Source organism: Ipomoea triloba, chromosome 13 (assembly GCF_003576645.1).
Source record: "Ipomoea triloba cultivar NCNSP0323 chromosome 13, ASM357664v1".
Taxonomy (NCBI): Eukaryota; Viridiplantae; Streptophyta; class Magnoliopsida; order Solanales; family Convolvulaceae; genus Ipomoea; species Ipomoea triloba.
The window spans coordinates 29,988,851-30,003,062 of record NC_044928.1 but is presented as its reverse complement, the minus strand read 5'-3'; the positions used below and the strand labels follow the sequence as shown (position 1 = coordinate 30,003,062).

Genomic DNA, 14,212 nt, shown 5'->3' with positions numbered 1-14,212 from the left:
AAAAAAAAAAAAAAAAAAAAAAAAAAAAAAAAAAAAAAAAAAAAAAAAAACAAAGTTATCTTAGTTGGTTGTCACATTACAATAAATAAATAAATAAATAAATATATATATATATATATATAATCTCCCATTCTCCCCTAATCTCGAGCTAGATGAGTGAGCTAGCAGGGGCGGAGCCAGGATTATAGGTTAAGGGGGGCCAATTAGAGTGAACAATTAAATGCATTAATATTCATTTAATATTTATCAGAATACATCATTACAGTATAAATTTACTGAAATTCAAAACATTTCTCTTACATATCACAAAAATCATCCATAATTAAATATATCACAAAAATAATACAAGAATATTCAGAAAATACTTGAAATAAATACGAACTGACCTTCAAAATATTTGATAAAAATATCACCCACAACTGACTCAAGAACTTAGGCAAACCCACTGGCCATTGCAGGAGTAAGGTAAAAATGAGCTCTGGCAAAAAATGATGTCCAACTAACTCAAGAACTTAGGCAAATTCATTGGCCACTGCAGGAGCAAGGTAAAAATAAGCTCTGGCCAAAAATGAAGAACGAAGCATAAAGCCTCGGTGAAGTGTTGAACGAAAGAAAGAAGAAGAAAAGTAATTTTTCTCTCTTTTTCGCTGCTGCCTTCCAAAAAAAAAATGGGATCAGTGGAATTGAGAGTTGAAGTGGAGAGACGCAGAGTAAGTGGGTGTTGTTTCCAAAAAAGAGTTAGTGTTTTTTTTTTTTTTGGGAAGAGTAAATGGTCTTGAGAAATGAGAAAGAGTGACAAGTTGTAAAAGGGATCTGTTGCCTGCCTGTCTCTCAATACATTTAATTTGATATAATAAATGCTACATAAAAGGAGCCTAACTCCCCAAAACACATAATAATACTCCCTACAAATTTATTGGGAGGAAAGAGATAAATATTTTCAAACAGGATGGGGGGGCAGAAAAAATATATTTTACTGAGTATAATACTAACAAAATTTTGGGAGGGGGGGGGGGCCACGGCCCCTGTAGCTATAATGTACCTCCGCCCCTGTGAGCTAGGGATGGATTCACCTATTCTTCCATTTTCGGGTACTATTACCGATTATAAGCTCCCCACAGTTTCCCGACGTATCGTCCGGCGGCCATATCGCGTCTTAAGCGATGAGTCCAAGGAGAAGCTTGAGACCGCCGTTAGAAAATTGAAGGAAAATCGCGTCAATCTTGCGGAATATGATCTCATGAGACGTTTGCACCAAGCTCAATTCTCCCCTGAAGCTCACTTCACATCCAACTTCGCTGCTTTCCACAGATTGTATACTTACTGATAATAATCTCCCATGAATTCTCTGCAAATTTAATTTTCTACTTTTTGCTCAAATTTTGACGAAATTGAATTGCTCCTTCTCTAATTTTTTAGCTAAAGATCATATCCAATGTTGCAAAAATCACTCGCCTAAACACCCAAGCAGCTGTCTAGTAGCCGACCATCTAGGCAGTTGTCTAGCGCCTAACTCGGCCGACTAGACCAAGTTGATTACTGACTTAGCCGAATTCGGTCGAGTTAACTGGTCTAACTCGGGTGGACTAGTCACCTTTGTTAATTTATTTTTATATTTATATATATTTAAATTTATTTATTTATATAAACCAAGATAGATAAGAGATATATATGTAATATATATATATATAATATAATATAATATAATATGTGAGATACACACCTACACTATTTTTTTTGTTTTAATAAATCCTTGCCTAGGCACTGACTAGCGCCTAGCCTTATTGCAACTATGATGGTATCAATAATATAATGTTTTTGTATGTTGTATATCAGTTATTTGCTCATGTATGAAAAAGTGCTTCAAGAAACGGCTGATGATCCAAATCTCTCGCTGCCTTACTGGGAAATTGAGCTAGAAAGTGCTTTACCTGAGCCCTCTGGCCTGCAGTTTTCCGACGTGGTTTCCGGCATGGAGAACCTCAAGTTCAGCTCCGATGTGGACCGGTGGTGGACCGTTTGGCAAACTCTGGGCGGCAAACGTGCGGGTATCACCGACCCAGAATTGCAGCAGGCGTCGTTCGTGTTGTACGATGAGAACAATAATCTTGTCAGGATTAAGGTTGAAGATTGTCTGGACATCAAGAAGTTAGGCTACACTTATGAGGTATAGGCTTTATTTGCTAAATAATCAGCATATCAGGCAATTTTAGCGACCACTATTAATTGTTTGATTTGATTAAAAAATTAATATAAGTGTTTTGTTAATAAGATTTTTGTAGCTCCAAAATACCAAAATTAAAAAGACTATTCAAAATAACCTTTTTAATTAACTTTTTGAGAAAAGAAATTATACATAACAGCTAATTTATCAAACACATTTCTACAATCAGCTAATGTTATCAATTAATCGTACATTCTAACCCAATCAGCTAACAGCTATTTACGTGGGCATAAGTTTTTATTAATTTTGACAAATGGGATAGTTCAAAATTGTGTTAAAATTAGCATGCATAAACCATAGCTTTCCACCAGGATTTACCGAAGCCAAGAAGCAAGAAGTTCGAGCCGTTCACCGGAAAAAACCCGACCAGTTCTGGATCAAATCTTCCCACAACCACTGCCATCTTGCCGGTGACTTTAAACAAGACTGTCAAGTTTTACGTGACGAGGCCGCCGACGACGGAAGACAAGGAGGCGGTGCTGAATTTGCACGTGGAGTACGATGAGACAAAGAATATTAGGTTTGATGCGTACCTGAACGAGTACAAGGACGCGAATTCGCTGGATGTCGAAATGGCAGAGTACGCCGGAAGTTTCATCAACTTCGCGCTGCCGCTCCGGGGATCGGAGCAGACCAAGACGACGACTTGGAGCCTGGAAATCGCCCAAGTGCTTCAGGACTTGGCGCTCGCCGGCGAGAACAAGATTCCGGTGACTCTAGTGCCAAAAAGTAGCGGTGATTTGGTCACCGTCAAGAATGTCGACATCACTGCTTAAGATCCAGCTTTACTAGAGGTTAATCGCCATATGTTCTTAGGGTGTATTTGGTTGGGGTTTTAAGCATAAGGTATGGGTATGAAAATGATTGTTAGTGTTTGGTTGATAGGTTTTGTGAATGCTACTATGGGTTTGAAATACCCCATCAATGGCAAAACCCATACCCTTATTAAATAAGGGTTTCATCTCCCTTCATCATTTCTTCCCCAACTATTAACAATCATTCCCATTCCACCCAACTACCAAACATGCTAAATACTTTCACCAAAACCCATTACCCTTACCAAGTATTTGATACCCATTCCGATTCCGATTCCCATGTGCGAACCAAACGCACCCTTAGTGGTTTCTTTAAAGGTGTTATATTGTTATTATGTGTGTAAGTTATTAATCGTCATTATTAGTGTTTTTTACATTGTCAATTATCATTATGTGATGCACAACACTTTATCATTAGTGCAAATTTTGCTGAATTTGCCACATAGGGAGGGAATGCAAGTGTAAATTGTCTCGGAATGCACTACTACATGCAGTATGTAACCCTCAGTTCATAGTATATTTTTGGAATAAGGGTCAAATAAACCAATGAATTGCACACGATAATACAATTAAGTTATTGAATTTAAAAAAAATTGGAATAAGGGTTAAATAAACCACTGAATTGCACACGATAATACAATTAAGTCACTGAATTTAAAAAAAAAATTACAATTGAATCCCTATATATTTTTTGCCGGCTCGAACCAACTTCCATCCATGTGAGAGTGCAAATCAGAGCCACTAGATCACAAGGTTTTTGGCAATTTTTAATATATAATATAATATAATTTAAAATAATTATTTTATTTTTTAAAAATTACGTAACCTGCATTGAAAAAACTAACAAATTGGACTAATTGTATTAAATATGTTAGTTTAGAAATTCAATTGCAGTTTTTTTTAGGGTTCAATGGCCTAATTGCACTACACTAATCAATGGTCCCCTTATAACCACCCTAATACCCTAATAAATTAATGTACAACTACTCCTTATTATCTCAATATATACATCCTCGGGTCCCCTATAACCACCCCAATAAATTAATGCACAACTACTCCTTATCTCATTATATACATCCTCACCTACGAATCTACGACTATGATGTATATCTAGTTTTAATCATGTTTTACAATAAAGGATGCCTGTAATGTCGATTGATACTAGTATTGCTTGTACTTGGTATACGTCAAAAAGTTATTATTGTGGTATATATGGAGACATTGTTTCCATGTATTTGGTACAAGTTCAAAGTGTTTTTTTTCTTTAAAAAAAAATTCTCATTTACTTCGAGTTATACCGAGTACAAATGATACAAAAGATAAAGTATGAGGAGATATCATTGCACTAATTAAGGGTCCCTTGATAATCACCGCAGTAAATATAATGCACAACTACTTTTTATATCATTATATACATCCTCACTAATTAAGGGTCTCCTGATAATCAACCCAATAAATATAATGCAGAACTACTTATATCATTATATACATCCCCACCTAAAATAATGATGTATATCTACTTTTTATCTTGTTTCACATTAAAACTTAACCCTCTAATTCTAGCTCGTAATCACATTATTGTTTTCAACTTAAATACATTATCCTCTCTAAAACGCGACCTCTAAACATATAGCCTCCTAATCACCACATTGTGCTCTATTCAAAGTTGATTTTTCATTATATTTGAACTAAATATTCAATCATAACACTTGTCACAAAATCGCAAAAACATTCCGATATAAGTTTAGGACATATTAAACTCATTCTACAAAATATATAATCTCATTGATTTGTCTACCGCTATTAATTAAATGTGCGTACTAAATGAAATTTGTTTTATGATCCAAGTTGGCAAATTAAAGAATTCACAAAAAATATAACAAAATTAATTGTCTTACTATACCAGGCCAACTTGGTTGGTTGTCATATATATTACCACACACACACACGCTAAGGATCGTGTGAAAATAGTAACTTAGGAGAGAAATAATAATCATTCTCGGCTTTACATCTGTAAAAATTCTACTGATCTGAGCAGATTCTAAAAAAAAACAATGGGGTGGCATTTTCATAATTATATTCAACTTCACTATAAACTTATGCGCTTTAAAATATAAACTTACGCACCTTATTATAAACTTATGCACATTAAACTTTGAACTAGTGGATTTTAAGCTACAAACTTACGCACCTTAAGCGATGTTTTAAACTTAAGCACCTTAATATATAAACCTTGGCACCTTAAATTAAACTTAGACACTTTAAACTTTAAACTTATACAAAATTATCATAATGTAAGTGTGTTTTTTAATTGTTCTTATCATGAACGGTTGATTTTAGCTAGATGAGATTTCACCCCATTTTTTACCTGAAAACACCTTTGGCCGTGATCTCTAGTGTATATATATATATATATATATAATCTCCCCTAATCTCGATCTATATATCATCAAGAGCTACTAGATGAGTGAGCTAGGGATGGATTCACCTATTCTTCCATTTTGGGGTACTATTACAGATTATAAGCTCCCCACAGTTTCCGGACGTATCGTCCGGCGGCCATATAGCGTCTTAGACGATGAGTCCAAGGAGAAGTTTGAGACCGCCGTTAGAAAATTGAAGGAACTTCCCGTCAATCTTGCGGATTATGATCTCATCATTAGAAGTTTGAACCAAGCTCAATTCCCCCCTGAAGCGAGCTCCGGAGTGATCTTCCCTTCTTACCACAGAATGTATGTATACTTAATTACTGATCTGATAATCTCCCATCCCATGAATTCTCTGCAAAATTTTCTACTTTTTGCACAAAATTTGACGGAATTGAATTATATTGCTCCTTCTCTAATATTTTAGCTGATGATGATGATGATGATCGATGGATCATATCAATAATGTTTTTGTATGTTGTATATCAGGTTATTGCACTTCATTGAAAAAAGTTTTCAAGATGATATCCCCGTGCAGGCCATGCCTTACTGGAAAGACTGGCTAGACATTGATTTACCCGGTCCAGCCGATAGTGGCCTGCAGTTTTCTTCCATCGATTTCGGCATGGAGAACCTCAAGTTCAGCTCCGATGTGGACCGGTGGTGGACCGTTTGGCAAATTCTGGGCGGCAAACGTGCGGCTATCACCGACCCAGAATTGCTGCAGACGTCGTTCGTGTTGTACGATGAAAACAATAATCTTGTCAGGATTAAGGTTGAAGATTGTCTGGACATCCAGAAGTTAGGCTACACTTATGAGGTATATATAGATGTGTTTGGTAAATAATCAGTCTATCAGTCTTGTTTGTTTAATTTAGTTAAAAAATCAATATAAGTGTTTTGTTAATAAGGTTTTTCTAGCTCCAAAATACCAAAATTTAAAAGGGTAGCCTTTTTAATTAGCTGTTTGAGAAAAGAAATTATACCAAACAGTTATCAGCTAAAAGCTAATTTACCAAGTACATTTTTATAATCTGTTATCAACTAATTATACCTTCTAACACGATCAGCTAGCTAACAGTTATTTACCAAACAGGTTCATAAGTTTTTCTTAATTTTGACAAATGGGATGGTTCAAAATTGTGTTAAAATTAGCATGCATAAACCCTAGCTTTCCGCCAGGATTTGCCGAAACCAAGAAGCAAGAAGTTCGAGCCGTTCACCAGAAAAAACCCGAGCAGCAGCGGATCAAGTCTTCCCACAGCCACTGCCATCTTGCCGGCGACCTTAAACGAGACTGTCAAGTTTTACGTGACGAGGCCGCCGGTGACGGAAGACAAGGAGGCGGTGCTGAATTTGTACGTGGAGTACGATGAAACAAAGAATATTAGGTTTGACGCGTACCTGAACGAGTACAAGGACGCGAATTCGCTAGACGTCGAAATGGCAGAGTACGCCGGAAGTTTCATCAACTTCGCGCGGCCGCTCCAGGGATCGGAGCAGACCAAGACGACGACTTGGAGCCTGGAAATCGCCCAAGTGCTTCAGGACTTGACGCTCGCCGGTGAGAACAAGATTCCGGTGACTCTAGTGCCAAAAAGTAGCGGTGATTTGGTCACCGTCAAGAGAGTCGATATCACTGGTTAAGATCCAGCTTTATCAGTGTTTTTTTCTAAAGGTGTTATTATGTGTGTGAGTTTTTTTTTTTTTTTGAAAACTACGGACTCTATTACAATGCAGTATCTGTTCATAATTACTTTCTCAACCTATTGAAGCGGGCTCGAAACTACCTCCTCCCGTATAAATGGAAGGGTTTTATGCCACTGGAATACAAGGTCCTTGGCATTATGTGTGTAAGTTAAGTGTTTTTTACATTGTAAAATCCAGATATATAGTGATTTTTACTATAAGTAATTAGTTTAACTATTATTTGGATAATAAAAATTTTGAGTTGTGTATGACTCATATGCATTAGAAAAGAGTTCATAAAAGAACTGATTCTCTCCCGAGGACTACGTAGTCATTGTGTTCTTGTTTTTCTTTTGTCTTAATCTTTAATTTGATATTGTTTTAACCTATTTTTCTTAACCGTGTGCACATGTAGTGTTTTGAAGACGTCCATTCGACTAGCATAACCGTAAAATTGATTTCTGAATAAGTTTATATAAAAAATATCAAATACACGTAAATTAAAAAATGTCAACATATTATAAATCGGGGACACTAGTAGGTAAGGAAAATATAAGGATGGGTGTAGTATGTCTCGCCAACCCTAGTCTCCATTAATATACATTAATAGACAATAGAAAAATTTTGTACTCCGTACTTTTTAGCATTAAACTCACGTTGCACTGCACGTAAGGTTGGTGCAAGCTATTTAGCCAAATTTCCAATGTGAATTAAAATTAGTGGGCTATTGTTGAATATGGATTGGTCTAGCACATACTTCAAAATTATGTTAGGCGAGAGCTTCATAGAGTAGATTTAACATTCTGTCATAAAAACATGAGACTGAATAAGTATAAAGAAATAAATTTGAATCTTATTAACTACTAGTTATATTCTTTAGAGGAATTGACAAAAGAAATAATGAGAATTTATACTTTAACAAGTCTTGATAAAAATAAAATGATTTTAAACTTGGATGATAAATTGACAAAAAAAAATGTCTTGATTTCAGCAAAAAGTGGTGTATATACCCTCCGTCTTTCATTTGTAATGTCTTGCATTCGGATATTGAATCAATTTAAGTCTGTTTTTCCAAAAATAAAAATAAAAAAATAACACAATATCCATCGATACTATAAAATTTTTCAATTATATATATACCCACGTGTTTTGTATAGCACTGATCCAAAACCCCACATTATTGGATTCTTTTCGTTCGTCTTAGATTTCTGTATACTGTACCATCCATAATCGCCAAACGACAATCGCTTGAGATGAAATTGCCATTTTGTTGGTACGTGATAGGTGCATTGATCCATCATTATCAACCCCCAACAACAATGTACCTGGTGTTAATTTGGTTCACATTTTAAAGTAAAGATATTATATTTTAGGATGGTGAAAATATATTTTTTAAGAGTTACAACCCGATTTAGTTGCTCGACTATTAAGATCTCACCATTTTGGTCATTAACTATCAAACTTGCTTAATTTCATCTTCAACTATGCAAATTTTAGTTGAAGTATTCCTTTATCCAAATTCCAAACCATGAAACCAATATACTTTCTCAATAAATGGATGCACAATACTTTTTCATTAGTGCTAATTTTGCTGAATTTGCCGCATAGGGAGAGAATGCAAGTGCAAATAGACCATCTGTACATGATCGATAATACAATTACGTTACTAAATCTTTAAAAAAAATTATAATTGAATCCCTAAACTAACCCTTTTCATGCAAATTTTTCAATTTGTCAGTTTTACTGGTTTCAACCCGGTTATACAATTTAAAAATATTTTTTAAAAATTAATTTTATATAAAATAATTATTTAAAAAAATGTAAAACTTAGTCTCCACCAAAGATGTAGATACCTTCTTCGTCTCTATGACCGGAGACGAATTTTTTTTTTTTTATAACTATTTTATTTAAAATTATTTTAATTAGGTAACCTGCTAGAAATTGGAAAAGCTAGCTAGAAAATTGGACTAATTGCATGAAATAAGTTAATTTAGGAATTCAATTGCAATTTTTTTTTTTTAAAGATTCAATGGCCTAATTGCAGTATCGTGTGTGTGATCACCAATTTGACCCTTATTTTATTTTATTTTCTTTATTCTACTCCTAGAGATTCTCGTTAGATACGAAACATAAAGTTATTGATGTTTTGAGATATCAGTTTTTATAGTTTCTATTTGCCTTAGTTTTTTCTATAAAGGAGAAATAAATAAAATAAAATAAAGTCGATCGACGGGACCATTGGCAACTGGCTAGTAGGGGAAACATAGGAATATGACAAATTCATATGATGCCAATCCATTAATGGACAAATGTTGTACATTTTGGCATCAAATTCACGTTGCATTGCAACCTCTGCAAGCTATGCTATTTAGTACAAATCAAAATTCCAATCTATCTATATTATATATAAAAGTAACATTCTCATTCCAAATTTTTTCCCGCTCAAACTTTTGTTAATATTTAATTATATAATTTATTAGTAAAATAATTAGTAAAGCTTAATTAGTAGGAAAATTGTATTAATTAATGGAAAATTTTATTAAATAATACCTATTAATTATAATTGGTAATAATCATTATTGACAAATTAAAAAGGAAACGAATATCATTAATTAATGGAAAATTATAAAGATTCCTAATTGACTGAAATAATATTTGATTAAGAGGTAAATTGAAAAAGGGATTTGATAAATGCCTAATGTACTACTTAGACAATTAGGGTACGATTGATTCGATTGTACGGGGTTTTAGGGTTAAAAGATTGAGATAATTTTATTTTTTTGTCGAAAGCAATTTTAATAAGCTGCTATATATATATATTTGGTTTATTTCATTGGACTTTTTATTTATTCATTTATTTATTGTATTTTATTTATTTATTTACTTAGATTAGATGACTAAAATAATAGTAATGATTATTTTTTACATGTATCTATATTAAATGACATGAATACAATATATATATATATATGTGTGTGTGTGTGTGTGTGTGTGGACTATGCATATTACTGGCATATTTTATGTATGTGTAATTTGCATAATTATGTTTATATTCTAGACACATTTGATTTATTTAAATTCACATGTTTTAAAATCACGTGTTGTATCTAATAACATAATATTTTATATGTTTTTTTTGGTAAAATATTGTGACGATCAATATATACAAGCAATTCAATATTACAAAAGAACAAATATTATATTGAGTGATATTTTTACACTAATCACATAATAAAATAATTGTACACGTTGCATATTAGAATTTTTTTATTATTCTATCTTTAATTTTATTATCTAAATATATAATTTAAAATATTTATCCATGCATTGCATAGGTAATTGGCCAATTATTTGCTTGAATTCAAGCAAGGATAACATTATAAAACATAATCGATCCAATCATTTTCATCATTTGCACTATATAATATTGATGTTATAATTTATATAATTATATATCGATCTAAATATTTTTAAAACATTATAGCAAAATTCATTCCGTGCAACGCACGGGCAAAAATACTAGTATGAATTAAAAGAGTTTTAAAATGTAAACATTTAAATTTTGAGTGAAAATAAAAGTATGTAGTAGAATTTTAGAGTTATAAGTAATATTTTTCGAATTAAAATTGTTGGCTGCTAGCCTGCTATTATAGGTGAATATCCATTGGTTTAGCACTGTGCCAACACTCCAATAAATTCATTTCATTGGACCTTTTTGGATTCTTCGACCCCACTTTTGAAAATTATGATCCAATAATATCTATCTTTGTCAAATAGTTGACTGGATAACTACAAGACTTAATCTCAAGTTAAATTCTTGATAAGAGGGCAGCAGTCTGAATTTTCTTGGTTTGAGTCAATCAGCTATGAACAACCTAAGGTAACTAGTTTACATCTTGATAGTCATTTGCCAATTAGGATTACAAAATAGACTTTAGCAACTTTGGATTCTTTGGACAACCAAAAAAACTCATGACCACTAACCGATTTTAATTTGAACAATGTAAACTCTATAATAATGCACAAATCATACAGAATAGATCAAATAAATTAAAGAATATCATGTGTAACGGCCTCAACCCAGTATTAGGGTTGGCAACAACTATTTTAATTCATCAAATTTTCTTTTCCCCATCAACTCTATAAATTGGGAGACTATTGTAACGTAGAAGGAACTAAGGTAGCAGCCATGGCTTCTACTACCATTCCAATTTCATGCATTACCACCACCAATTTATCATCATCTTCTCCCCACCCCTTCCCCAGAAACCATCCCAAGATCTCACTCATCAATTCAAACGCACCAAAACGTCAAAACACAATCTCTTGTGCATCCTCGTCGTCAAATGAGGACGGTCACAAAAACCCAGTACCCTCCTCGTCGGAAAACATCTCTGACCGGAAACTTGACCGGAGAAACGTCCTGTTAGGCCTCGGCGGCCTCTACGGCGCGTACACCGCCGACCCCTTTGCCCTGGCCGCTCCGGTCCCCGCCCCTGACATTACAAAGTGCGGCACGGCTACTATAAGCTTTAGTGAAGATAAAGTGCCGTATTCATGTTGCCCTCCGTTTTATGGCACAATTTCTGATTATACGGTGCCGAGTTTTACAAGGCTTAATGTCCGGCCGGCGGCTCACACCGTGAGTAAATCGTATATAAGGAAGTACAAGACCGCCATTAAGAAAATGAAGGAGCTTCCCTGTGATGATCCCAGAAACTTCTACCAGCAAGCTAATGTCCACTGCGCTTACTGCAATGGCGCTTATCAACTCGCCGGTGCAGCTTACGATATCCACCCTTCATGGCTCTTCTTCCCCTTCCATAGATGGTAATTGCACTTCTCCTTTGAATGGTCTAAAATGATAATTTTTTTGGATGACCAAGAAACAGGCCGTCACTTAGTATGTGCACTAAATAAATTCAGTCTTGTGATTCTAATATATCTGTAGTTTATCCGCTCAAATTAAGAAGACAGACCCTGCCTTGTGACGCTAATCATAAAAAATCACCGAGAAAAATCAACATAGGTTGACCCTAGGGGCGGGGTGACTCGTGGGTTACAGTAAGTCTAGAGAGAGATCTTATGACTAAAGATTATTAGCCGGGCAAAACTGAGATCACCTAAGTTTAAAAAAAAAAAAAAAAAAAAAAGTTGCCCTTATTTTCTAGATCAAACCAAAAATGTCTTTCTATCTAATAGGGATCAAACTTGTAATCTTTGTGCTAACAAGTTAATAGGCTGAACAACTTGATTAATAAGCTGCGGTTCTCATGAGCAGCTCAGTTGGTCGTTACAAAGGTGAAGTTTGGAAAGTAAGATCGAATCTCACTAATTACAGTAATGATTTATATCTTTCAAGCTGCTCCATCCCGAGAAAATGAGTAATTAAACTTAATTAATTGTGCATTGTATGTGCAGGTACTTGTACTTCTACGAGAGGATATTGCAATCCCTAATTAACGACCCAACATTCGCCTTGCCCTATTGGAACTGGGACAACCCACCGGGCATGTTTTTCCCGGAGATCTTCGACGACGACGAGTCATCCCCTCTCTACGACGAGTTCCGCAACCAGGAACACCGCGGCCGCTTCCTCATGGACCTAGCATACGCCGGCCAAGATCTCGCCGCCAAAGAACCCCAAATAGTCAAGAACAATCTCGCAATCATGTACCGCCAAATGGTAACCAACGCGCCGTGCCCATTACTCTTTTTCGGCGCCGCCCTGCGAGCCGACGGGTACGGGCCGAGCGGGTCCGCCAACGGAACCGTCGTGAATGTTCCGCACAATTCCGTTCACCGGTGGGTGGGTGACCCGAGAACGGAGCATAATGAGGACATGGGTAATTTCTACTCCGCCGCTAAAGACCCGGTTTTCTATTGCCACCACTCCAATGTGGACCGGATGTGGACCATCTGGAAGACTCTGGGCGGCAAACGTATGGATATCGACGACCCAGATTATCTAAACTCGGAGTTCTTGTTCTATGATGAAAATAAGAATCTTGTGAAGGTCAAAATTGGAGATAGTTTGGACAACGAAAAGCTTGGCTACAAATTTCAGGTATATTCTACTCCTTATTCCATTCAACCCAAATTAAATGGACTATTGGTTTGAGCTCGTCTGTTATGTATGACTTAATGCATACTCTGATTCTATCAGAATATGCCTAAATTAAACTGAACTATTGGTAAATGCATACCCTGATTTTATCAGGATATGCCTAAATTAAATTGGACTATTGGTTTGAGCTGATCAGCTATATACAATTTAATGCATACACTAATTCTTTCAGGATATGCCAACTCCATGGAGAAGATTCAAGTTGACCCGGAAAAGATCAAAAGCGCTGAGAAGCGTCAAGTCAATTCCCCCGGCCGAAGACGTCTTACCGGCAACCTTAACCAAGATTCTAACGTTTTCCGTGGCGAGGCCGGCGACATCGAGGACAAAAGCAGATAAGGAAGAGACGGAGGAGCTCCTAAACCTGGGACTAGAATACGACGACACAAAGTACATTAGATTCGACGTGTTTCTGAACGACGACGAGGAAGTGAACGAGTTGGAGCTGGACAGGGCGGAGTACGCTAGCAGCTTCGCCAACTTGGCCCACGTTCACGAAGGTGGCAGCGACGCGCCGACGACCACGACGTGGAGTTTGCCGATCACGGAGCTGCTTGAGGATTTGGGGATCGAGGGAGATGATAAAGTTGTGGTGACTTTGGTGCCAAAATGTGGTGGGAGGGCTATGAATATCACAAAGGCTGAGATTACATTGGTGGCTTGTTAAGATCAATGAATCATTATCATTAATTATTATTATTAGCAATCATTATTCTAATCATTCCATTATCATCTTCATCCTGGCCTGCTCAAAACACCTCGCCACTGTTCATCACCTTCTTCATAATTCCATCATATCCCCGTCATCTTTGTTGGTATTGTGACTTTTGGACTTAGTCACAGGCATGCCAACATTTCCATATATACAAAAATATATAAGAGAGATATTGTATTTTGTAGTGAATCTAGTATAGAATCTTTGGATGCTGAA

General features: G+C 35.6%; 3 protein-coding genes across 4 annotated transcripts; all 3 read left to right on the top strand.

The window, feature by feature from the left end:
- The first annotated feature begins 1,034 nt into the window (after nucleotides 1-1,034).
- On the top strand, nucleotides 1,035-3,482 carry LOC116001682 (polyphenol oxidase E, chloroplastic-like). Of its 2 annotated transcripts, none has more exons than XM_031241583.1 (4): nucleotides 1,035-1,314; nucleotides 1,837-2,167; nucleotides 2,536-3,035; nucleotides 3,339-3,482. In XM_031241583.1, exons 1-3 carry the CDS (start codon nucleotides 1,037-1,039, stop codon nucleotides 2,998-3,000), a joined length of 1,074 nt encoding a protein of 357 aa, XP_031097443.1. In that variant the 5' UTR covers nucleotides 1,035-1,036; the 3' UTR covers nucleotides 3,001-3,035; nucleotides 3,339-3,482. The 2 variants fall into 2 exon arrangements, with proteins under 2 accessions (XP_031097443.1, XP_031097444.1); XM_031241584.1 differs by having other exon boundaries at nucleotides 2,536-3,040; nucleotides 3,344-3,482.
- Nucleotides 3,483-5,504: 2,022 nt separating this feature from the next.
- On the top strand, nucleotides 5,505-7,444 carry LOC116002681 (polyphenol oxidase E, chloroplastic-like). Its single transcript, XM_031242845.1, has 3 exons — nucleotides 5,505-5,771; nucleotides 5,955-6,285; nucleotides 6,648-7,444. The coding sequence occupies exons 1-3, from the start codon at nucleotides 5,518-5,520 to the stop codon at nucleotides 7,110-7,112; spliced, it is 1,050 nt and encodes a 349-aa protein (XP_031098705.1). The 5' UTR covers nucleotides 5,505-5,517; the 3' UTR covers nucleotides 7,113-7,444.
- A 3,880-nt stretch (nucleotides 7,445-11,324) lies between these two features.
- Nucleotides 11,325-14,212, top strand: LOC116001887 (polyphenol oxidase E, chloroplastic-like). Its single transcript, XM_031241835.1, has 3 exons — nucleotides 11,325-11,984; nucleotides 12,576-13,221; nucleotides 13,454-14,212. The coding sequence occupies exons 1-3, from the start codon at nucleotides 11,344-11,346 to the stop codon at nucleotides 13,946-13,948; spliced, it is 1,782 nt and encodes a 593-aa protein (XP_031097695.1). The 5' UTR covers nucleotides 11,325-11,343; the 3' UTR covers nucleotides 13,949-14,212.